Source organism: Oxyura jamaicensis, chromosome 2, assembly GCF_011077185.1.
Source record: "Oxyura jamaicensis isolate SHBP4307 breed ruddy duck chromosome 2, BPBGC_Ojam_1.0, whole genome shotgun sequence".
Lineage (NCBI taxonomy): Eukaryota > Metazoa > Chordata > Aves > Anseriformes > Anatidae > Oxyura > Oxyura jamaicensis.
Genome location: NC_048894.1, coordinates 154,352,840 through 154,378,197, shown reverse-complemented (window position 1 = coordinate 154,378,197; position 25,358 = coordinate 154,352,840). Strand labels below are relative to the sequence as shown.

The 25,358-nt window shown below is 38.8% G+C and overlaps 1 protein-coding gene across 5 annotated transcripts in view; it reads left to right on the top strand.

Annotated features, from left to right (window-relative positions):
* Positions 1-25,358, top strand: part of TRAPPC9 (trafficking protein particle complex 9) — a 455,527-nt gene that overhangs the window by 81,584 nt on the left and 348,585 nt on the right. For all 5 annotated transcript variants that reach the window (XM_035319324.1, XM_035319322.1, XM_035319323.1 and 2 more), the window contains one exon: positions 743-867. In XM_035319324.1, coding sequence (XP_035175215.1) covers positions 743-867 — 125 coding nt within the window. The remainder of the gene's footprint in view (positions 1-742; positions 868-25,358) is intronic.

The following is a 25,358-nucleotide window of genomic DNA, read 5'->3' as shown; positions in this document are numbered from 1 at the left end:
TTTTTTTTTTGATTAAACTTAATTATGTATTTTAATGGCTTGTCCTTAGTTTGTGGCTTCAGGAGGTTGACAAACCCAAATATAATGCAGCATCTTTACTTACCTGTAACATGTACAAGCTTATCAGCAATAAAATAAAATAATAATAATAAAAATAAAAACAAAACAAAACAAAAAAAACCACAAAGATTCTATTGCAGTTAAGCTTTTTGTTCACTATTACAATGTAAAGCTTAGTTGCCATTCTTTGTTATACACAAGAAATACTGTATATTTTCGATGTCAGTATATGGTACAACACATCAATTATTTATATTTTTTCTTATAAAATACATATTTGGAAAAGGAATCCTCAGACTCGATATTGGAAGGTTTTAAAAGATATTAAGCATTTAACAGGGCCATTATCATGGCAAAGCACAAACTTTCATTTCGTTCTTTTTTAATATTGCAAACATTAAAACTAATTTTACATTATGAACTCTGACATCTCTATTGTGTTTTTTTTCAAATGCAGTTCCCTTCTTTTCCTGTGAATTGCACAGTTTTATGTGTAAACCTCTTTATTTTTTGGCTTCTAGAGCAGAATATAGCAAAATAATCTTTATTTTGTTTTTCCTTTTTGTATAAAATATTAATGTTTCATTTTGAGTATTTTCTCTCCATTTAATAAAACAGACAGATTTATCGGAATAAAATATAACATTTAAAGAGAAAGTAATTTCATTTATTGTTTTTCTAGATGGAATCAGTGTCAGCGGACTCCCACTCTCCAGTCCCTTTCGGCAGGTTGTCAAACCAAGAGTAGAGGCTAAACCTGTGAATCCACAAGAAAGCAGCAAAGCTGGTGACTTCAGTCATGTGAAGGTAAGTAAGTGGCATAAAAATAAGTGAAAAATTTAGTTTTCGTTATGCTAGATTACAGTTTGTTCTGTGATTAAAAAGTAAAGGGTCAAAGGATCAAAGTCTTACTTCACACTTCCAGTACTTAGCCTTTTAGAGGTGCTCATGTAAGTAACAGAATAATTGAGAGAGCCAAATGAAAAATAAAAGTAGCAGGATGAAAGAACAACTCTGGGGGTAGGAGCTGCACTGTGCTTACTGTGAGAGTCTTACCTGGAGTAAGCTACTGTTTGTTTTTCTTTTGAAAACAAAACAAGAGGTTCTTACCTGTTGAAAATATAAGCTTGTTTTGAGCAGGGAAATAAGAACAGTTGCAGTTTACTGGCCTGATTTGCAGGAGGTATGATTTAAGACTAAGATAGCGAGGATTACAAAAAATATAGCCTAGGACTTCATTGCACTCTTCCATAACTTTGGTGCATGTTTTACGTGCCATATAGTGTTTGTTTCCCACATGAATCTGTGTTCTGCATTAATTCATTCCCTTCGAATTTCTCTCCAAAATTGTACACAGCAATTTTGGCTCGGCAAGTCCTTGACTGAGAAGCACACCTGGGCTTTGTTTTTTTTTTCAGTAACACACTTTGGAGCTGAATTTACTTTTTTTCCCAGTGAGGTTATTTACAGTTCTATTTGGTGAATAAACAGGGGCCGCTATTAATTTAAAAATATGTTTCTTTTGAACCTTTAATACTACAATCCGCTCTCATTTGGTTCTGCAGTACAAAAAGGATGATGACAGCATATGAGATGATTAAAAAACCACACTAGTAAAGGCTTCCTTTGTATTATTTTTGACATAGTAAGGTACTTCCCAGTTGCTAATAAAGATAAATCACCATGATTGAGAAAACAGTTTGAAGCTAGTAAAGCGTTCACCATTAATTTTCAAGCGTAGAAGTTTGTGTAAGAATTTATGTTCTACAGAACTCTTACGATTTATGCAAGCAAGGAGAATATTATTTTGAAATGGGAATAAAAAAAATCCAGAAATGCAGAATTTCCACGTACCAAGCCCATGGAAGAATCCCTTTGGTGCACTTTCTGGTTGTCAGCCAGTTGTCCTGGCAACGGAGAAGTTGCAGGTTCACAGTGACCTTTGCGATGGTTTTGTAAGGACTTTGGAGACCTGTAAAGCAAGAATGTGTTCTTTCAACAGTCTGGTGGGAATGCATGAACTTGATTCCATTGGTGAGTTTGTTGAACGCAGTTTGAATTTATTAATTGGTATTTTGTATGGAAGGACCTTGCAGGTAGCCAAAACTACGTTGAAAAGAGAACACAAATTCTGATAACGTTACGGGGTTCCTCGTTTATTAAAGTTATCTGTGCGTTGAGCCTGGTTGTTATATGACTGTAGTACAGCTCCTATAGCATGCTTGAAATTAACAATTTACTGTGTTCACATCTCTTCTAGCACTCTTTTAATGACTGCATTTCTATGAAGTATGTTTAGAAGAGATGATTTACAGAGAATCAACAGGAAAAATAAAAAATCAGGGTGTTAAAGTAGCCAACAGAATAAAACTCTGGAGGAAGTCTACAAAATGATGTCTAATTACCTAAATTATACCATTCTGATCACGTAATTGCAGGGGACATTAATGAGAGGAAAGATGTGATTTATATTTTTCCAATTTTTAAGAATGCCATATTGTGGTTGAGGAGGGAGAAAACCACAGTAGGGTAACACCATCTATGGAGCGTATACTGACTGTCGTGGCTAGTTCTATTTTAACTGATCACCATTTCTCTAACTCCCCTTTGTATTTACCATGTTGTTATAAATAATTATAATATTATTTCAGCTTGTCTCTATGAAGGCACTATAAATCATCCATTTGATCTACCTGTATTAAAAACCTCTATGTAGTTCAAAAGTATTTAGAATATCTCAGAAATATTTTTAGATTTACCAGACTATCCACGAAATCACGTTTCTGTGCAAATGGACATACACAGTGGGTAGTGGCCAAGCAACCAGGAGAAATTACCTGTCACAACTGAATAGATTTGTGTCCCTCGGGATGATGACGTTACATTTGGCTACTGATCTGTGGTGAGGTGTTATATCCAGCTTTTGCTACGACTTTTGTACGTTATCGTTTGCTTTTCTTTGCAACAGCTCTCTACTTTGACAGAGTTCTTCAGCTGAAAAAAAAATAATGAATATCCACCAGTGGAAAATGCCAAATTAAAATATCAGGCAGTTATTCTAATTAATAGAGTCAATTAACTATTTTTATTTAAAAATAGAATCGGAGTGTATCTTGGCTTGGTTCTGAGGAATTTGCTGTATTTTTGTTTTTGACTTACTTGATTTCAGACAGGGTATCTTTCAGAATACACAAATGTATGTTCATTGTCAAATGTAAAGGCTTTTCCTTGGTAGGAACACTGTTGTATACACTAGCAAGCTGGGATATATAAAAAAGAGGTGGCCCAAGGTTCCCTTTGAACCTGAATCTTAAAATATTTCATGTTTCTGAATCTCTCTGAATGCCCTAGAACCTCCTTAGAAGGTACTTCAGGTTCTCTCAGTTGCTCACACAGTTCAGTGCGTGTGGGCTGTGGCTGTGTCCTGCACAGCGCTATTCGGGTCAATTGCCTGATTATGTTTTAAGGTTAATTTTGTAATAGTCTGGGCAATTAAAGTTGTTTGAGGAGGGCTATGGTAAGAAGCAAGTGGGAACTTTTAAGTTAAGAAACAAGACAGATCTTAAAGAATTTGGATATGCTGTGGATATACTCTGCTAGCATTTATTCACGATTTAGCAATAGATGTCTGCTGTGAACACGCAGTAGCAGTAGTGATTTTTCAATCCTGTATGGCGTGCATTAACCAATCTTCATAAGACAGGTAAATTTTTGCAAATGAACATTAATAGAAATCAATGCTTCTCCTGTTGCTGACTCTGAAATGTCATTGTTGGTATATTTATAAGTCTTCCTTCCTTTTTTTTCTTCTTCCGCTTCAATATTGGATATCGCCAGTATTGCGTTTGAACTTCTTTGCAATCTTCGTATTCAATTTTGCTACAGGCTGTCTTCTAATAAACCAGGCACTGGCTTCTGGAAATGACTGTTACAATGATCTCATAAATTTCGTACAAAAATTGCTTTATGATCTCATCATAAAGCTTGCTTACACCCTCAAGCTGAAAAGAATATCACAGTATAATATTATGTCCAGATGTACTCTTTCCTACTGTTCACCACTGGGTAATTTGGTAAGCATTGTCTGAAAACCCTTGGTCATTCTAGGGTGCATCTTTGCTGCAGCGTGAGTTAGCCCATGCTTAGCTCTGCATTGCCGTGGTTATACTGGTAGGTGAAACGGTCTGTTTTATGGCTGGATCTTGTACTTTTTGGAATAACAGTGCAGTTTGTTTAGATGCTCAGCTGCTAAGTATCTAAACTGCAATTTAAAAATTAAATATTGTCATCTCTCAGTAGAAAATACGTTCTTTCTAAACCAGGGAATTCTGTACTGGTTTTCCTGCTTGGAAGCTGAGCTTATTTGGCTTAGACTAGTTCAGCCCAGTGATGGGACAAGCACCCTCTTACTCAATGCCACATATTAGTGACCTGAGCTTTATACAGCAATCAGATCTGTGCAAATTTGGTCCTTAAAGTCACAGTGACTACCATCAGGTAAAGGTAATTCACTGGTAGTTCCTTTTGGTCACAAGGTGAAAATGAGAATTAGCCATCAGGACACAGTAGTTCAACACGGTGTCCCTGGTTTCTCTGGAAAACATCTGGGACTGAGAAAGGCTACGAGGCCCTGCTGTTAGAGAAGACAGAAATAGGAGTTGAAATGGAGAAGTTTTAGTTGGGCGAAAGAAGACTTTGAATGCGTTTTGTGGATTTTTTTAAAAAAATCTTGGTTTAAGCTGTTAATCATAGACATCATTTAATAGCCAGTTCTATGGCAATCTGAGGACCACCTTATTATTTACAAAGCATTAGCTCACGGTTACTTACCTGTTTTCAAACTTGTCTGTTCAGGAGAATTTTCTCCTGCAAACTGAACCTGAGCTGCAATTCTAGAGATTCAGCTGCTGAAGTTTAAGTAATCTAGATGTGTAATCTACTGTGTTCCTCCTGTACCATCAGCAAATGGTACCACGTGTTAAAATAGATGTAGAGCTAATCTAATTTCATACACCGTTTGTGGTGTCTCTTTTCTGATTTAGTCAGCGTGGATTAAAATAAGGTACTGGACTATTTTTTCCATGCCTTTCTCAGGCTATGCGCTTCATTTTTAATGAAAGTATGCTGTTAATTGAGATAAGGTTTACATTGTTAGTGCTTTAAGCTCAAAATCATTTTTTGTATATACCTTGAAGCTATTCTAAGGTTAACCCTGTAAATAAAACGTTTGATTTTTCACAGAATTTTTGAATAGTTCTAGACCCTGCTGAAATTAGTGGATATGCTGAATCAGCAGGGCACTCTTGGTATTTAGATTATTTCTTTCTATTTGCATAAAAGTGTATTTAGCAGTGAGATTTTAGGCACAAATGTATAATACAACTTAGATGGTCTACTTTAACATTGTCCTACATTGGAATTGAGTACTGTGCTTGTAAATTCTGTGCCTGTGGTATTACACACATCAGATATTACAAAGAAAAAAGAATGAAGATGCAAGTCTCTCTATTTATTTTCCTAATAACTTTCAAGCCTGCGGAAGACGATATAAAATCCTGGTCAGAGCTCTTCCACTTCCCAAGTTAATTTCTATTTAAAAATATTTTTGATTGGTTAATAGAAATTTGTGAGTTAAATACCAGAAAACAAGTCCCGTTTCCTGAAGTCTGTCCAGCAAGTAGCCATGAGCCAAATCAATGTTCCCCAGGTCAGCAGCATGTTTTTTGTTTGCTTTCTGGCCAAGGATCACCGTTTCCCTTGAGATAAAGAGAATAATAACTGTAGAGTTTTTTTGCAAAAATGAGTGAAATCTGAATTCTTGGTCATTGGCTGACAATTCTTGGTCATGGCTGACAAATTCTGATTATGATCTGGGTTTGGATGAAAGCCTGCAGTTTTTGAGTAATCTGGGTCTCATCACACTTAACTTTCCTTCCCTGCCCAGTTTGGCAATATTGCAGTTTGGCAATAGTGCTTTTTGTTTTATTAATAGTTGAATATTCAACACTATTTCTGCTCACCAACTGTATTCTGTGAATCGTAACATCAAAAGATGAACACTGTTGGGCTCTAGAGAGGTTTGTACTTCAGAACACGAAGAAAGCATTTTACTAAGGCTATTCTCTAGAGCCATGGGAGGAAAAAAAAGCTACTCCCCCCTGGATTTGAATAAATTAAGTTCATTCATCTCATCTGGTGTTTTACATTCAGTATTGTCAGAGTAGTAGTAGCTGCAATTTCAATTCAGAATGTTCTACAACTTTGACTACTTCCTTTTTGCCATTTTATTTGATATGAAGGAAGCATTTAGATTTTGCATTGTATTGAAACAGAAGTTTTGGATAGATTCACTACGTGCCTGTCGAAAGCACCATTTTCTCCCGACTATATGCTTCAGCTAATAAACCCTTCCTTTCGCCAGTACTTGTTTTATTCATGGCGCTATTCTTCGGTGGCAGCATGTCTTCCAGTTCCTAACTGACTCATGTTAAGTCAGACCAGGCTCTGGACAGAACTTACTCAAGTATATTTACAGAAAAAGAAAAAAGGTAGGCAAGATGTAAAAGATCTGTTTTCACCCTAAGGACAGGAAAGTTTGTTTTGCAACACAGGAATTCTTCCAGAATGACTTACCTGAGAATGTGGATTGCATTCTCTTCTAACTGGAGATTTTTCAAGCATCTGATATCTAGGTTTCAATTATAATAAAACTTTTAAATAATTTCTTTAATTCTGAATATTATAGTAACTTTATGGCCAAGTTTATTTCCACACTTTATCCTCATAAAACTTCATGCAGTATTTTCATGCATTCATTTATGGTTATTGATAAACATTTTGCTGTGATCATTTTCACTAGACTTGTCATTACAATTTCTAGCATTTTAACTTAACCAGAAGTGTGGAATTGACTGGGAGGAAGGCAGCTGCTCTGGTGGGAAAACGTGGTGGCAGAATCTGAAATGCACAAAAAAGGAGATTTGGGGAGACCAAGAAAGAGGACAGCTCTGATCTGCTAGAACTGTGAAGGCTCTCCATTACCTAAATATACTTATCTAATATCCAGTGAAATTATTTTTGTGGTTTTAAAAGTGTAATCAAGATTTTAATTCAACCCATGTGAGCATGAAATTAAATGTAGTGTGTTTCAAAATCCAGTTGCTACTTAGTATGACACAAAGTTGTCTTGTGTATGTGTTCTGTTTAGTAGCTTTATATTTGTCAGTTGTTCTATGTAATTTCACTTAAAATTCATGGCAGCTTTTTCATTTTCAGCTCATTATTCAAATCTTAATCCCTTTAAGAGTTCTGTAATACAGTCAATATTCTAAGATCTTACTTGAACAATTTTTATTTTACCATAATTGAACTTCTGCAGTTCCGTAGGTGCCTTTACAGCAGGCCTTCTGTCTGCAGTTCTCTAGCTTGCCTTTCACCCACAGTTTAATTCATCTTTTCTTCCTCCATTTCCTCTCTTATTACCTTGTAGCTTTTAGTATATAACTCTATAATCAGATCTCTTCACCCTTGTCCTCCCTGCTGTTAGTTTATAACTTCAAAGCCTGCTAAATAACATACTAGGTAAATCACTTACATACCAAATAAATACTACCCATATCTTATTTACTTCTTTCTGTCTCTCTTCTTGTTTCCTCTGTAAAGTGAGGCGGACTTCTTTGTTACAAATCTGAAAAGCTCATACCTAGAGGAAACAATTTTTCTAACTTCTGAATAATTTAGTCAGACATGTAAGTTTTCATGTACCATCATGTACCATCATGTTATATTACCTGTGACTTAGATGCTAATAGTGATGTTCTATTACTGCTATAAATCTTCCCTTAGAACAAACAGCCTACCTCAAAAAATCATTTTGATGTGTTAGATGTAACCAAATGAGCTTGTAAACAATTGTTTAGGGTAAAAATGATGTGTTGTAATGGTGAGTAGTTTTTGTAGAGCATGCCTTCTCTCTCACGTTACAACTGGAACAATTACTCCATAAATGTAATGCATGCAACACGGCTAAGTGCTGGGTCCTGCACTTGGGTCATAACCTCCTGATGCTGTGGTATAGGCCTGGGGGAGAGTGGCTGGAAAGTTCCCCGGCAGAAGAGGACGTGGAACCATAGAATGGACCATAGAATAGGATCAAAGAAGATCCTGAGTTGGAAGCAACCCAACAAAGTCCAATCGCTGGCTCCACACAGGACCACCCAAAAAACAGACCCTGTGTCTGAGAGTGTTGTCCAAACACTTCTTGAACTCCAGCAGGCTCAGTGCTATGACCACTGCCCTGGGGCACCTGTCCCAGTACCTGACCACCTCTGGGTGCAGAACCTTTCCCTAACACCCAGCCTGACCCTCCCCTGTCCCAGCTCCATGCCATTCCCTCGGGTCCTGTCACTGTCCCCAGAGAGCAGAGCTCAGCGCCTGCCCCTCTGCTCCCCTTGTGAGGGAGCTGCAGGCCACCACGAGGCCTCCCCTCGGCCTGCTCTGCTCTGGGCTGAACAAACCAAGGGACCTCAGCCACTTTTCATATGTCTTCCTCTCTGGACCCTTCACCATCTTTGTTGCCCTCCTTTGGACACTCTCTAGCAGTTTTATGTCCTCCTTATACTTTGGCACCCCACACTGCACATAATTCTTAAGGTGAGGCTGCACCAGTGCAGAGCGGAGCAGGACAATCCTTTCCCTCAACCAGCTAGCTGTATGACCAGGGTGCTGGTTCACATCCAACTGAACGTGAACTAGCAGTGTGCCCAGGTGGCCAAGGCCAATGGCATCCTGGCCAGCATCAGAAATAGTGTGGCAGCAGTACTGAAGAAGGGATTACACTGGTGGAACCTCACCTTGAATATTGTGTTTGGTTTTGGGTCCCTCACTACAAGAAGGATCTTGAGTTGCTCAAGCATGTGTAGCGAAAGGCAGCAAAGCTGGTGAAGGGACTGAAAAATGAGGAGTGACTGAGGGAACTGGGGTTGTTTAGTCTGGAGAAAAGGAGGCTGAGGGGAGACCTCATCACTCTCTACAACTACTTAAATGGAGATTGCAGTGGGAAGGGTGTCAGTCTCTTTTCTCAGGTGATATGATACAGGATGTGGGGAAACCATCTCTAGTTACACTAGGGGAGGTTTAGATTGGATATCAGGAAGAATTTCTTCACTGAAAGAGGGGTCAAGCATTGGAACAAGTTGTCCAGTGATGTGTTAGTAGTCTCCATCCCTGGAAGTATTTAAGAGACGTGTGAATGTGGCACTAAAGGACATGGTGTAGTGATGGGACTCAGTAGGTCAGGCTGAAGGGTGGGCTTTTGATGATCTTAAGGGTCTTTTCCAACATAGATAATTCTGTAACACTTTTGGTACTGTGCAGGATTTGCATCCTGGCTGTCTTTACACCCCAAATTGCTTGTTTAGGCTTTCATTTCATTAATCACTACTGTTGGCAAGCAATGTCTGCATCCTAATTTCTGTAGCTGCTGCTATTAGCACCTTTTTATTTACAGCTCTTCTCTGGAGCTTATTGCTAAGTGCCTTTAGCCTGTTTGAATGTAAGGAAGAAAAGGTACGAAAGAAAGGATAATCTTAGGTTCTTTTCCCTCTCTTTGGAGCATTCGGTTATGGTCAGTGAAATTTATTTCTTACTTCATGAAATGGTCAAGTTCAAAATACAATAATCTAGAAATTTGCTGCTGACGGTATTTAAACCTCATGCTAGATTTTTGTTTAAATATGAGCACATTTTAGAGATGATAATCTCTCTTTGCCAAATACTCATTGGATCTTTTCTGAGATTTCATAAATGTTACCAATTTAGTCTTTTGCTGTGGTGTATTAACCACAGTAACCCAGTGCATTGACAGATAATAAAGAAGAGCTTTTCTGAAGGCTGAGATAAATGCAATTTAAAATCCATGCAGGCTTTTCTTAGCCTCCTAGCCTTGATTAGTTTGAAATTGCTAAGGTTTTATTCTGTTCTTTGTTTTAAATATAGACCAGTTTGCTTTTTCTCTATTTGTGAATAAATAAATCTGCAAGCAAGTTCAGTTTCTTAAGCTTTGACATGACATTCTTTGTGAAATATTCTTGATATCTCCATCCCAGGCGTGGATCATATTTATCCATGGAGGTCTGTGCTGCTCTGTGGCCAACTAACCAAAGGAGTTGAAGTGTGTCTTAAGGGAAAAGTAGAACCTTCAGTTATACTGTTTGTTTCACTAAAAGTGGCTTTCTTAATAGCCATCTTACCCAGGAGTATGAGAAAAGGGAAAGAAGTTTAGTAATTTATCACTGTAGGGACTTCAAAAGAGTAGGTCAAATGCCGTAGCTTTCCGCAGAAGAAATTAGAAGCGCAGAATGTGATAGCTGTAATTGATGCTAAGCCATTTTTGAAAGGGCACATCAGAATCTACTTTACCAACTTTGTTTCACCTAGGGAAACGACTGGATAATCATCACAGCGAGCTCCACGAGCTCCACGTTTACTGCTTATGGAGCAACAGAGGATTTAAATACCATACTTTGCAAGCTTTTAGTAAGATGCTTTGGATTAACGTCCTTGTTGAGGGATTGCTTAACATAACGCCGTTTGTTAAACTTTCTACTGCTATCAGTGAAAACAGGAATCAAAGCAATAAATCCCAAGTTTTAATGCAGGCAATTATATCTTATTGCAGTGTAAGTACAATTATGTGTCAGCATAGCACTAAGGATAACGTGGTAACTTTTATCATCAAGCAGTGAAGGCTGTCTTTGTTAGCGTGAAAGGACAATTTTGGATTTAAAAGCCTTAAAATTCTGGAAAATGGCAAGGGTGTAAAATGTCCAGAAGTAGAGGAGAAGTTCTAGGACAAGAGGAAAAAAAAGTGTCAATAAATGCATTTTAAAATGGGTTACATAAAATAGATGTGAATTATAACTCGTGTTGTCAGCCATTGTATGAAACTGGTTTCTCCGTGTTGTCATTAAACTGCTGTTTCTGCTGCGTACTGCAGTGACTGATGATGTGAGAGGAAACGCAGTTAATGAAAAAAAATCTCATATGAAGAGGTGAAAGTGCGAGGATTTTGAGATGCTGTTTTGTTCTAGAATCAAATCGCATTATTTCTTTGATTTTTTTTTTTTCCCTGCTACTGGTTTGGAACTAATTTTCCGTAGGTGCAAACCGATAGTGTAATGGATTTCTAATGTTACCAGATTTAAATTGAATAAAAATCTTGTTCCCTGGTGGTGGAACACAGTGGAGAAGAACAGTATGACTACTGGTGTAGAAAAATTACTCCTTTGCACTGGCGCATGTTGCTTGTGCCTAGCATGTTTTTTATGCCTCTTGACTTAGAGATCTGTGGTTTGATGATGTATTGGTATAAATACTACTGGTAACGGACTTGGCTGTGCATCAATTGTAGCCATTAGGTACAGTGAACACAATATATCGTTCTCTGCAATTATATTTGTAAAAGTGGAAAACTCATAGCGACCAGCTAATTTTAAACCTGGGACTCTTAAAACACACTGATCTAACTGAAATAGGACTGAGCAGCAGGAAAAGACAAATGGCAAGAAGCAATTAAAATGCATGCTTTTTAATAAAGTCGTTGTCAGGAGCAAGGAGGCTTCTAGGCGACTTTGTAGTGGTAGTTAGTTTATATAAATTTCATTAAGTTTACCTTCAGGTATGCTATATGTTCATATAAAATGACTTGCAAACTGGGCAGCACGTTTTGAGTACTGTACAAGGAACTTTATCAGGATTAAGGCATTTTGTACAACTCCACCCATTTTTTGTTAGGCACTATGCAAATGTAAATAACAGACACTTTTATTATCATTGCTGTCATTTGACAGCAATATGCGCCAGGGGAGGTTTAGGTTGGGTATTAGGAAGAACTCCTTTACTGAAAGGGTTGTTAGGCATTGGAATGGGCTGCCCAGGGAAGTGGTTGAGTCACCATCCCTGGAGGTCTTTAAAAGACGTTTAGATGTAGAGCTTAGGGATATGGTTTAGTGGAAGATTTGTTAGAGTTAGGTCAGAGGTTGGACTCGGTGATCTTGGAGGTCTCTTCCAACCTAGATGATTCTGTGTGTCTGTGATTGATACAGTGACTGACAGACCAGAACAGGGAGTAAAGGACTTGCACAAGATCATACAAGGTGTGCAGTTAGGAATATTTCCATTATAACCACCGCATGTTCCTCACCATGAATAGAGTAAGAAATAGACGATGTGAGCCCATTTCTCAAGATACTCACCTCTTTGTACATCCTTAGAACGGTTACTTTAGTGGTGGCATGCTCATATCTTTTATTTTACCACTAGTCTTGATTTGTCCACGTCCAGTTTCCACCCCTGTGTTTTGAAGCGATTGAAGGGCCTTCTGTGCTAGGCATCTTCCCACTACTTACTGTCAGGGAGTGTGTCCCAATAATTTTTATAGTCCTATTTGAAAATGTTGCATATGACACAGACGTCATATTCAGAAAGAGGGAAGGCATTACCTTTCCAGGACTATTGTACAGCTCGTTGATGATTTTCCAAAAAGAACTATGTCTGCTATTTGGGTTACATCTGTAAAAGGACAAAACCAGTTTTACAGATTGCAATGTACATTTTTTTTTTTTTTGTATGTTGCAGTTTTGAAACTAACCTTTTGGGTTTCTCTTGTGTTGGTACTGCCACAAAGGTGTAAGGCAAAATTTCCTCCTGACGATTTTTCTACTACAAAAGGAGTAAAATGGTTTGATTGTTGTAGGTTCTTTGTGCTTGATATCCAAGCGTGAGCAGTGCAGATGGAATGGAATTGGGAACGTTAGCTGCTAGTTCAATTTTTAACTGAAATAATAATAATAATAAATACATACTTGGATTACCGTATCCTGTGCCACTGAACTGGGTGTTATTCAGACTGCTTGAGAAGCCAGCAGAGAAGAAGAAATAGCTGTCCCCACGTCTGAGCAGTTATAGCCCTGTGTTTAAGTGAATAATAACTTTGACTATGATTCCCACTCAGAGGAAAAAAGCAAAACGATAATAAAAACACCCAGCCATCCCCAAACCAAAAACACTCAGATGATGTAGAGGCAGCTCTGCTTACCTTCCCTCTGTTTGGAAAGTCACTCGCTTTGAGAAGTCCCTGCTGTGAAAGCCAGCTCCCGTGGGGATGTGAGTCACAGCTAACCAAGGGAGCCGTGTAACCAGAGGGGGCTATTTCTCACACTTACCTCCGAGCATTTTTTTCAGTGCATATTTTTCAAGACATTTGAATTTAAAAGCATGACTGTGACTATATGGACATGGTCTCTGTATATACTATGTCCAGCCCAAGGGCCCCTGGACGAGCAAGGAATAAGGTAAAGTTTTTATATTCCAGGAACAAAGTTTTAGGGGAAGATGAAAAAGGAGAAATCCAGACATCAATTTGCTAATTCCACTGTGAGGAAAACACCTTCTGCGTTCTGGACAACATTTACAGGTGCTCCTCTAAGCGCTGGTGCAGTGACACCCAGCTCACAGCAGGGGCCGTGTCAGTGATGTGGGAGCATCTTCCCCCACTTCGATACCTCCAGGTTTCTGTTTGGCACTTCCTTCACACCACTGCCCTGTGCTTCCATTTGGCTCCATGGCAGCCATTTCTAGAATTGCTTATTTATGCTGGGTCGGTTAGTATTTTGTAATTAAACTGTAGCTTTTTAGCTTTTTTTCCCCTCATCTTTCTTATAGTATTTTCTACTCACTGAAGTGCTTTGCCATGTACAAAATCCTGGCCTTCTTTTTCAGGAATCTTGCCATCTGTTTAGTACCTTGTAGTAGCCTAATGTGTGAAAGTTAGTAAGATTCAACTCGTGTTCTCTTTTCCTTGTTTGTTCAGCTTACGGGCTTGCCATCTTACTCAGAAAATCAAGCTGTATGAACATCAGGCTTTTTAAGGATATGTGAAAGAATATCAAATGGGAATAGAAGTCAGTTTGTAATTGAGATTGTTCTGCGTTTTCATTTTACATCTTAATTTTTAGCTTTCTTTCTAGGTTCAGCAAAGTCTCCCTGCTTGTGTGTGTGTGTTGTTTTTTTTTTTTTTTCCTTTCTTTTTCCCAAAATTCTTACGGTGTGTACGTTCCTAGACTGCAGCACAATGAGGCCATTCAGCCTGGGGCTGAAAATCAACATTTTCTCATGTATTTGAACATGCTCAATTATAGTTGAAAATCACCTGAATAGGGGGTAAGCATAAATGTACTTATTAAAAAAAAAGAAAAAAGAAAAGATAAGAAAAGATTTAGATGAGCCAGCTTCTTTAAGATCTTCAGATGGACATCTAAATATGGACTATTTTTTTCCTAGTTGGTGTAACAGTGGAATAAAATAGCTGATCTGGTGAACATGGTGAACGTAATGCATTCTTACCAGGCTCATGTCCCTGCAAAAATGAACCCCAAAATAAAAACTTAGCTGGAATCTTCTCAGTGATTAAAAACGTAATTGACTTCACAAGAGTTAAAAAGCCATTTTTCATATCTCAGTAAAGAACGATGCAGTTCAGTGTGCTTTCCCTGCAGGAAGCCTGAAATTTTTAAGAGTGAAACATTAAAAAAAGCAGAAACCTTCAGGCCAGAGGATGAGGAAGACTTTGGAAAATGCTCTTTGTAAACTTGCTCTCTTAAGACAAGAAAAAAGGCTTTGAAGAGGTTGAAATTAACAACTCCGAACGCTGCAGGATGAGGAGCTGTTAGTGGTTTGTGCTCGAATGGTTGAAGCCTGCAGTGTAGTGAAACACTTCATTACAATTTTGTCAGCCAGGCTGAAGTGTTAGTCTTGGACTAACCTAAACAAATGTGATGGATTGGCATATGAGTATCTTGCAATGCTACATCTCAACACAGTTTCACAGTTTCTCTAACCTCTTTTTTTTTCATTTTTTTTTTCTTTTTTTTCCCTGCTGTATTCCTTCCTTAAAGGATGTTTTATTTTGATCATTTAGCTCCTTTTTCCACTTTTGGGTGGCTACTTGTGAAGAGCTACAGAGGGCCTTTTATGTTTCTAACCTAATACGCCTTGAATTTAGCTCGTTGTACACGATAACTATGTTTTTCCTACTTCTTTGTGTAAATAGGTTGCTGGGCTTAGTTTTTATTGTTGTTTATGAATTAGGAAAGCTTTGAAGAACAGTAGCAGATTCTGCCAAGAGATTTCCATATCATCCTCGGTGTAACTGGAAATGCATCTCCTTGCACTTTTTCTGGGGGTTTTGTTCAGGGCTATATTTGATGTTCAAGCAATTAAACAGAAGGTAGACATTGCAGTTTTCGAGTTACTCTGCAGGTTTCTCTGCAGTGTTTTACTTCTGGAGTAGGTTCGGATCTGGAGGGGTTGGCTGCAGCTGTGGCAAATATCAAATGTGGATTTTAATATGGAGCAGAAGAAGCAGTGGGGTTTGGGGAGCTGAGGTTGTCTGGGGAAATCTGAACTGAAAGGAGTACAGGTTGAGTGAAGTCTGCCATTAAATGAATTTTACGGTGAAGAATGAGGGATATTTTGTCTTAATGACTGTTACACTCTGTATTATGAGAATATGTTTCTTTTTTTCAATAAGAAACAGGAACTAAAACTGACAGGACAGGAAGAATAAGAAGGGGTTTTCTGGTTATTGCCCTATTAAATAGGGCTATACCTTAAGATTTGCTCTGTATCTGACTCCAGTGTGTGCATGGTTACTAATTTGAGTAACATTTATGTATCATGAGACAAAGGTGCACTTTTCCCATTGAACTGGCAGTGGGGATGGTGCTTCTCATCTACTTGTTTTATTCCGTTCAGGTAATCTATTCTGTGCTTATCCTTGCTTTAGCCATCATTAACTCAGTAGCAATCGATTACAGTGGGAAAAAAGATCACTGCAAAGCAAATAAAAAGTAAAAATATGGAAATTTGAATATTACTTGCCTTTTTCTTGGTATCCCATGACAGTGTCCAAGTTCTTAAAACGACTGCGATCATTACTCTTTCAGTAATTCCCCTACTTCCTCGCCACTGACATTTATTCAGGTCTGTCTTGCAGTTTATATTCATATAATCCATAGCAAATTGCTGCCCTGCATCTTTAATAAATATTTAGGGCAAAAAGTGAAAAGAAATCTCTGATCTCCTAGAAAGAATAAAGTTTATTGTGCAGCTAGAGGCTTTTAACTCTAATAAAAACAAAATTAATTTAACTGCAGATAAGCATAACCGTGAATTGTCAACATTTCTCCTCCCCTTCCCCAGCATAATTTTGTTTCCTTTTTTTTTTGGATAGGTTTTCATATTTCCTTCACTTTTTCGTTTAGGAACTTGAAGAGGTGGTGGCTCTGAAACTTACATAGTTCTGTATCATTGTTGTGATAACAATGTCACGTTAAAAATACCAACGGTGTCAATACATGCCGGATAACTGTCTATTTATGTCACTGGCCTTTTGAAAGCAATCTAGTTAGAACTGATGTGTGTGTCAGTGCTCATTCTTGAAAACCCCTTGAAAAAGTGATGCACCTGCTCTGAGATTAATTCAGGAGGACATTTCAGTGTTATGGCAGTCCTGGCAAGTGTTAAACGCATTAATCCTTATGTCGTCCCCAGACTTGCATGCTATTTGGATAAAATTCAGCTTAAATTATCACAGCATCCCAGCAACTTCTGGTGTGGTTTTTGAGTGGAATCTGAGCCTCTTGTAAAGAAATCTTTTTGAAAATCGAGCCTCTTACCATGTCCCCAAAATGCAGTTTTCCCAAAGTTACCACAAAGTTAATAGTTTAATTGTTGACAGGCAGGGGGAAGGAATTAGATGGTCTTTGAGATCCCTTCCAGCCCAAACCATCCTATGATTCTACATTTACAGGGAAAAAGCCCAAGGAAAACTAAGGTTTGTAAGCATGTAGTAGGAATACATGGGTAATTAAAATGCTTCGGTGTGTAGCAGTGATATTTGGACCTGCTGATATTTGGAGGGATATTCATGAAGGCTACCTGCTTAGTAAGCCCAGATTATTGTTTGATGGAGTCTTCAGGTTCTGTTGCTTTGTGCTTTTGTTTTTGTAATATCCTTAGGTTGTACATTCCCTGCAAAATCATGTTACTTTGATTAAATACATGTAGCAATGCCTTTGGTGGGGTAGCAGTGCCTGTGGCTGAGGTTTTGGGCTGCAGAAGCTACAAATAATGTGAAAATTGCCAGATAAAGTGAATGAATTCGGCATTATGAAACATACTTTAAAACTGATTAATGCCAGTTCAAATTGTATACACATAGGTAGATTTAAAAGAAGAAAAATATAGCTAGCTTTTATAAATGAAACTGAAGATATTCCAGTCCTGTTTTATATTTAGAAAAAAATACTGAGCTCTACTACTTTCAGTTGTCACTTCTGTCAGTTCTTAATTTACTTCTTTCTGAGCGACTTTACAAATTTGTTCATTTAAAATTGAAAGTTGGCTGCTGCTGTTTCTGTTTAACACATGCTTGAAAATGTGCTACTTTTGTAGATGCTTATTTAGGTGAAAGCTTAAGTCGAGCATTTTAATATGTTTATTTTCAGAAGTCTGTTTCAATTGTGTGCCTAACTAGGCCTGCCAGTGTTCCTATTTTCTAGTTTTAACTTGGTAGTGGAATTAAAAACAAACGAACAAACGCCATTATTAGTTTAATATGAATTTGGGGACTGGTTTTCTACTGATTAAGATGGTATGAAGCTTTACAGGTATATATAGTTTACAGGTTTATATTGTTTTACAGCTTACATGTAGTTATGGATGGTTTCTAAACACTTTCTACTGAGTAGAAGTATTGAGAGCTGAATTTTGACCCTGTGCTGTTGTGTTGAATGTTCCAGTTCTGAGAGTTTACATGAGACGTAGTGGTTGGGATGTGGCAATAGCTCTGTGGTAAATTTCTCTTGTCAAGAGGGAGATTTTTCTTATAAATTGATACCAATGCCTCGGTACAGTGAGTAGGTTGGTAGTAATGGCAGTGGCTGGGAATGGCTCAGTTTGAATTAAGCAGAAGAGGGATTTTGAATAGGTTTTCCCCTACTATAAAAGTACACTTCTGTAGGGTTGCCTCGAACAGTATCTTCTGTTAACGGTGCTTTCTTGATGTAAACATTTGTGGTGACAGCAGAAGACCCATTGGCTTAACACCATCAGCACAACAACAGGATCAAGAGTCTCACTTTCAAGACCATACTCACTCTGACTCAGGGCAGTACACTCTTAGGAGGCCACTTTTCCATTTTAGTACAGGCTCCTACATGCCATGGCAATGCTACCAAGAATGCCATTGGCCTTCTTAGCAGCAAGGGCACTTTGATGGCTCATGTCCAGCGTGGTGTCCACCAGGACCCCCAGGTCCATTCCTGCAGAGCCACGTCCCAGCTGTGTGGCCCCATCATGTCCCGGTACCTGGGGTGGTCCCCCCCCGGTGCAGGTCTTTGTGATTCTTGTTGAACTTGATTTAATTCTTGCCAGCCCACCTCTAGAGGTGCCCTCTGAATGGCAGCGTGGCCCTCTGGTGAATCCACCATTCTACCCAGCTTCATCATCTGCAGACTTTCCGAGGGTCTCTCAGACCCTGAGCTGACTCTGCCCCATCATCTTGATCATTAATGAGGATGTTAAACAGGACTGGACCTGATATTGACCCCTGGGTTCGCCACTGCTCGCTGGCCTCCAGCTAAACTTTGTGCAACTGATCTTTGCCCATGGGGCCTGGCTGTTCAGCCAGTTTTGGGTCAACCTCATTGTCACCTCATTCTCTGCTCATCTACAGCTTTTCTATGAGGATCTTACTGGGGACAATGTTGAAAACCTCTCTGAAGTCCAGATAGACAATATCCACTGCTCTTCCCTTGTGTACCAAGCGTGCCATTTCCCCACAGAAGCTTATCAGGTTGCTCAAGCATCCCCCGGGCCTTGCAAGCTCAGTGCAGTGCAGTAGAAATGCAATTTCTGGCCCATTACCAGCCAGGGCAGTACGGTGGTCAGAGGACTCCACGTTTCCAGCGTAGATGAGATGAAGTTTATTGTAGGCAATCAGGCCATGGAGGTGGGCGTAGGTTCTAGTGACTAATCAATGTTCAATCAAGTGAATAGAAAATTATTCTCTGGCACTCTAGAATATTAACCTGAAAGAACAGATGAGTTGAATTAATATTCCTGCAGTAAGATGGGTTCTCCCCCCAGCTCATCATGTAATTTTGTATGCTCGTTGTCAGGAAGAGGTTACATTACCTTTGAAAAACAAAACTTGTATCTCCGGGTGCGAACCATTTTCTAGAAAACATGAAGCAGTGTTAAAAAAAAATTAATAATTTGATTTACTGAAAGCAAATTTTATCAGAAATTACTGCCCTGCATAGCATGCTCAAAATAATTCAACTTACTGGGTCAAAGTTTGGAAATTGAACAGCTTCTTGCACTGGAACCTTCAGAAGTAGTGGATTTTGTTTTGTTTTTTTTTGAACAGCATTTCTGCCTAATGGAGAATATTACCGAGAATGGAAGTAGTATTAATAACTGTAAGCACCAATGGAGCAAATTCGTTTTCTAACTCATGAAGTACACATGGCTTGTTTCATATGTAGTTGAGATCTGATGATTATTGAAAAACTGAAATGTATTGCGTGGCATCTTGTTATACAAGAAGGAACGAGAGCGAGAAATCTACCTGTGTTTTTTGTTCAATAGCTATTGTCTTTTTCATGTAACAGTTAACGGCTGAAATGTTTCTACTCCCTTACTTTCCAACTAGGTATTTTTCTTACAGCACATTTGTATTGTAGAAAAACACTTGAGGAAAAACGTTACCAAGTATAACCAAGCATTTCCCTTCATAGGAAAATAGACAGGTATGAAAGGACAAACGCAACTTATTTTATAGTCTTGTTGCTCATTCTGTTGTCGAAGGGGTGAAGGGTGAGTAACAATGGGAGTATTTGTTGTGAGCTGGGGGAAGGGGACAAAATAGAGGTCAACACCAATATGAGAAATCTTTCTCCCATGTTACAATCTTCATCAAAGCGTCAGAACTTCACTCATCGGTTCTACAAATTGTTCTAAAAGAAATTAAATATATAATGAGCCTGGCAAGTCTATTTGGTTTTGCATATGTGAACACAAACTGATCATTGTATTTTATACTTCAAATTCTCATTTATCTGCACAAAAACTATTTATCTGCCACTACTTTTTGAGTTAAAACTATGGTAGTTTTAGCAATAGAACTTGAAAAACCAAGTTCAGCAGTGTTTCTCTTTGTGTAGCTGGCTCTTAGAGGGCAAATTCCAGGATATCTAAAGGATACCTTTCCATTTATCTCCTTCTTGAGATCGTGCAGCTCATTCTCATCAACAGAAACCTTATTACTTATAGCAATATTCATAAAATTTAGTGGTTAATGTGTACTTTGACCATGTAGCGCACTATGTTCCTAGCACACTTTTAAGTTTGCAAGAAGAACATCCAAACTGGAAATTTTGTACCTTTTGGGTTCATAGAGGATTGCTTCTGTCCTCTCCTTCAGGTAAAGCTTCAGACAGGAGAGATGTGGAGGCTAACATAGGGTAATGGATGACAAGAGGTAGTTGGATGAGCCTAAAACATACCATCTATTTAAAATGTATGAGTATAAATAGTCACCAGATGGCACTGTGACTGAAATTTAAATCAGGCAACTGTAAATATAGTCAGCTAGATCTTGGAATAAATGTTAGTTGCTGTCTCTGAAGTTGTTTTATGGAATAGTGGTTTTTTTCCCCCTGTGATGAACTTTAACTGTACTTTTTTTAGCTTCAGCAACTAGTGCTTAGGAACTGCTGGTTTATCCAAGCAAACCCATTTTTGTAAACTGAGCCATCCAATTGATACTTGCTGAGAATTAATTTGAGACTCTCTGATTAAATTATAATAAATCCAGAAAACAGCTGATCTTTTTTTTTTTTTTACTTCTAAGAGAATACACCGAACAAACCACTTGAGGAAAACAGGGTCATTAAGAGTCAAATGCTACGTGATCAAAGATTTATACCAGAACAGGGCCGTACAGTAATATCGTAGTAGTTGGTTTAAATTTGTGGCACAAGTTTAACTGGAACTTTTATCAAACCCTTTATCTCCATTGGAATAAAAGCATTATTACAGTAGACGTTGAAGTTATGTGGAAAAGAAATTGCTTTCTTTTAGACTAAACACAGGTTCAGACTGATTTTTATTGTACTCTTAAGACTTGGTTACCCCAAAAATGTTTTAGGAGAACGCTAGCAAGGTGCTGCTTATTCTAATGCCTTATTTTGTCGTGATGTTTTCTGGTTGAAAAAAATACCTAACCAGATCAGGCATTGCTTTCCTTTTCGGAGCATCACACGTTGACTCATTCAGGAAAAATCCCGGTGGCAGTAACATCACTCGGCAGATGCACAAATGTCCTAAAGAGAGCTGGAGTAGTAGCGTCAGTACTTGCTTACATTTTCAGAAGTTCAGAGTTGTGGTGTATGCAACGCGTTGCAATTCCTCCGTGACAGATGCAGAAAAAAGATCGGAGGTGGTTTAACTTTGAAGAGAGGACCGATGTTTAGTTGATAATATAGCTGATAAAATCCATGTAGAAGCGTTAATGATATTTGCACCCTAAGTTTACTGCGATGATCGAGTTGATCTATGTGCTTTATGAAAACAGTAATTCTAATTATCCCAAGAGACGAATTTCCTTGCCTGAATATTAGTCCCTGACTACCGTATGGCTTAATTTTCAGTATTTGAGTTTTCATGACAAGTTGTCTTACAAAAAAAAAAAGGCTTTCAGAGGGACACAACTCATGGAAGTTGTTCTGTGTGAACTGTAATTCATCCTCAAATAATCTTCCAAAAAGGTGTGAAGGGTAATATAAACCTGCTCTAAAATACAGATTTCATTTTGGCTGAGGGATGCTTTTTCTTTCCTAGTGTTTTGTTTTCACTTGCATTTTTGGAGCGTACGTTGAAGTTGTAGCCTTTACGGATGAAGAACACAAGTTCAGTGTGCTTTCAACTTTGTTTAAAATTAATTTCTTATTTGGAATTGAGGTAATACCCGCTAAAACCCTATAACTGAAGCTTAACACTCAGGTAGACACTAAACTAAAATTAAATACTTACACCACGGTACTCCAGGCAGCAGAGTTCAGCACCTGTGAGACCATGGCTGGAGGACAGAGGGCACTTTTGGGTTCCCTGGTGCAAGAGAGATGTGGACATGGCTGGAGTGAGTCCAGTGGAGAGCACTGGAATCCATGAGACATGAAGAGAAAAATGGATCGCTACCATCTTCAGTGGTAAAGGGAGTTACGTGGTAGGTGAGTGGAGAGGTGAGGGAGCCAGACTCCTCTCACAAGTGCACAGTAAAAAAAAAATACAAAAGAGAGCAAGGATAGAAACAAGCTGGAACATAAATTGCAGTTGAATATTGGGAAGATTCTTGTTCACACTGAGGGCACTCGGACACAAAATGGTTGCTCAGAGATGCTGCACAGCCTCCATCTTCAGAGATGTGTTCAGACTTTCACCGACTGAGCCCCTAAACAGCTCTCATCTAACGTAGCCCTGCTTTGAGGAAAGGCTTGCACCAAAAGACCTCCAGAGACGACTCCTCAGCTAAAATATTCTCTTATATGACATTATTTACTCTGCAAGTAAAAATCATCTCTTATCTTTTTTTTTTTTTTTGAACTTCCATGCTTTCCAATGTACAGTTGCTCATGAGGAAATCAGCAGCCTCTGTTTTCATTTGATAATTTAAAGACACGTAAACATTTTCCTGAATACTAAAGGAAGCTTGTTTATTGATTTTTTTTTCATCAGCCCCATCCTGATTTTGTTTTTACCAGCCCCCCTACACGGCCCCGTTAGTATTACTGCACTGCTATCATCTGTGGGCACAAACATTTTATGGTAAGATGATTAAAACCCTGACAAAAGGAAATGAAAAATACATTTATGTGTTTATTTATTTGGACAATGTGTGTCTGACTTCATGGCTACTGAATACAGAAATCTGTTTGCAGACAGTTTTCCCTGAATAATATTGAATGCTAGCTCATCCAGTTGTTAGCAACAACTGTGTAAGCATCATTTCCATGTTGCAGTTATCTGGAAGTGTATGAGAACGAAGCCGAGCTCCAGCAGCTCCGACACGTGATTTGTGTGCAGTTGATTGCCACTTTTTTTTTTTTGTTTTGTTTTTTGTTTTTTTCCTTGTAAAATGTTTTTTGATTCTGCCCTTGCTTCGTGTGCTTTGAATTCTAGGCGTTACTTGGTGTTTCGGAGCAGCCTTTTCAAGATTTCAGCGCGGTGCTTTTATTTGTAGCGTTCCGGGGAGGAGGGAGGTCACGAAATGTCACGCTGTCTGTCTCTTGTGTGCCACAGATGTTCATTTGCAGCCTCGTGCAGAAAAAACATTGAAATTCGCTCTGTGTGTGTGTGACAAAGTGTTTCTGAGGACAAGTGCTCCAATGCAATATTGTCAAGCTATTTTTAGCCAACTGCTGTCCCTGTAGTGCTGTTTAAAGATTCAGCTCAGGCTGCTAATAGATATATTTATAACCATTCTGTCAACTGCCACAGCATGAGTGCTGTTACAGATGATAATTCTATTCTTGGAAGCAGCACCATGGTTACCATTCCCCTAGCCGCTCAAATAGAAGCTATACATCTGTATACGCTCGGTAACATTTCAATATACTAACACATTTTCACACGGCAAGGAAGAAGAAAGCTAGACATCATATTAAAAGAAACCATACGTGCGGAAAAAGACATGAAAAAAACGAAAATCAGTGTATTTACTTCTTTCGGGAAATACAATGGCTTCTTTCGTGTTACGTGTTCTGAAGGCTGGGTATGGGAGATACTCTATGAGGCTGTGTTTTGCCTGCATTTATTTTTAATGCCGGCGGTTTGGCTTTCCTGATTCTTGTTTCATGTCGGATTGCCAATGTATAGACACTTAACTGGATTATGAATGTGCAGCCACACGCTCTCGGTTCTGTCGCAAGTGCTGCTGCTGAGGGTGGCGTTTTGCTTTCTAAGAAATTCAGAATCTTCCTCCATTTGAGGTCGGTGTGCTGAAAGGTGGAATTAGATGTGCAGAAGTTCATTTGGCTCTGCCTTTGGGTTCTGTGCCCCAAGCATGGGGTTGGGAGGCGCTCTTCCCTCTAGATGCCTCCCGCGGTGGCCACAGCTGACGGCTGGTGGCCTAGAGGCTGAGCGAGCCCAGGGATCTCATAGGACCCTTGGCTGCTCCTTTTGGACCTAAAACCCAAGCAGTCCAAGCTCCTGCAGATTGCTTAGGGAAATCTTTGCTGAGCGGTAACACAGTCTGGGACTCGACGGCGTTATTCGTTCTCTCTAAATACTGAAGACGTAGAGCTATATGGCAGGGGAGCTGCAAGGCTTTGGCTTATCTTGGCTTTGTTGGGTTTGGTTTTGCACGTGGTTGGACTGTAGGGCTGTAAATAGGAAGCAGTAAAAGGCTCCGAATAATGTCGGTGATACATTATGGGTTTGGGATGATGTGGTGTCATCCGCCCTGCTGGGAAAGAGATGCCTAAGGTCTGCTTTTACTCTCTTACTTCTATGGAGCTGGGGAAGGAGCTTCTGTAAATCATGGGCAGCAGTTGTGAATTTTTCTTTTCCTTTAAATTCATTAAGTACAGATCAAAAAAAGCTATCTTGACTTTTATACAACTACCCTAATCATAAACAGATCAATATGTTTCTTAGTACGTCTTCATTGTCATTGAGCGTATCAGCTTTCTGCTAGACATTGGCATGAATTACAGATCATTCCTGGCTGAAAAATTGAACATAAAGTGAACTTTGTAGCAAAATATGTGGAAAGATTAGTATTTGGGGCTTTTGAAGAAGATAGAATCAGCATTATCGATCTCTGTAGCTGGGAGAATTTACCAGGTGAAGTTCTAAACAAACTGTTTTCATAATGTGCTGATTTAAATCGTAAAATTCACCGCTACCAAATGGTCGGAAGGGCAAGAGACCAAGTTAAGAAAGGCAAGACAGGTTCGACATGGAACAAGTGAAATGGAAAGCTGCATTTGATAGGCAGCTATTGTAAGGATCAGAGAAAGGCTCAGGTTGGATGACCTTAAACACCATCTAGTTCCAGCCCCTAAGATGACCTTAATGCCATGCCTGTTTTAAAAACTTGGCTGAATATTGAGGAAAAAATGAGTAATGACCATTCTGTTGCCTTCCTCGTCACAGTCCTACTTCAACAGGCA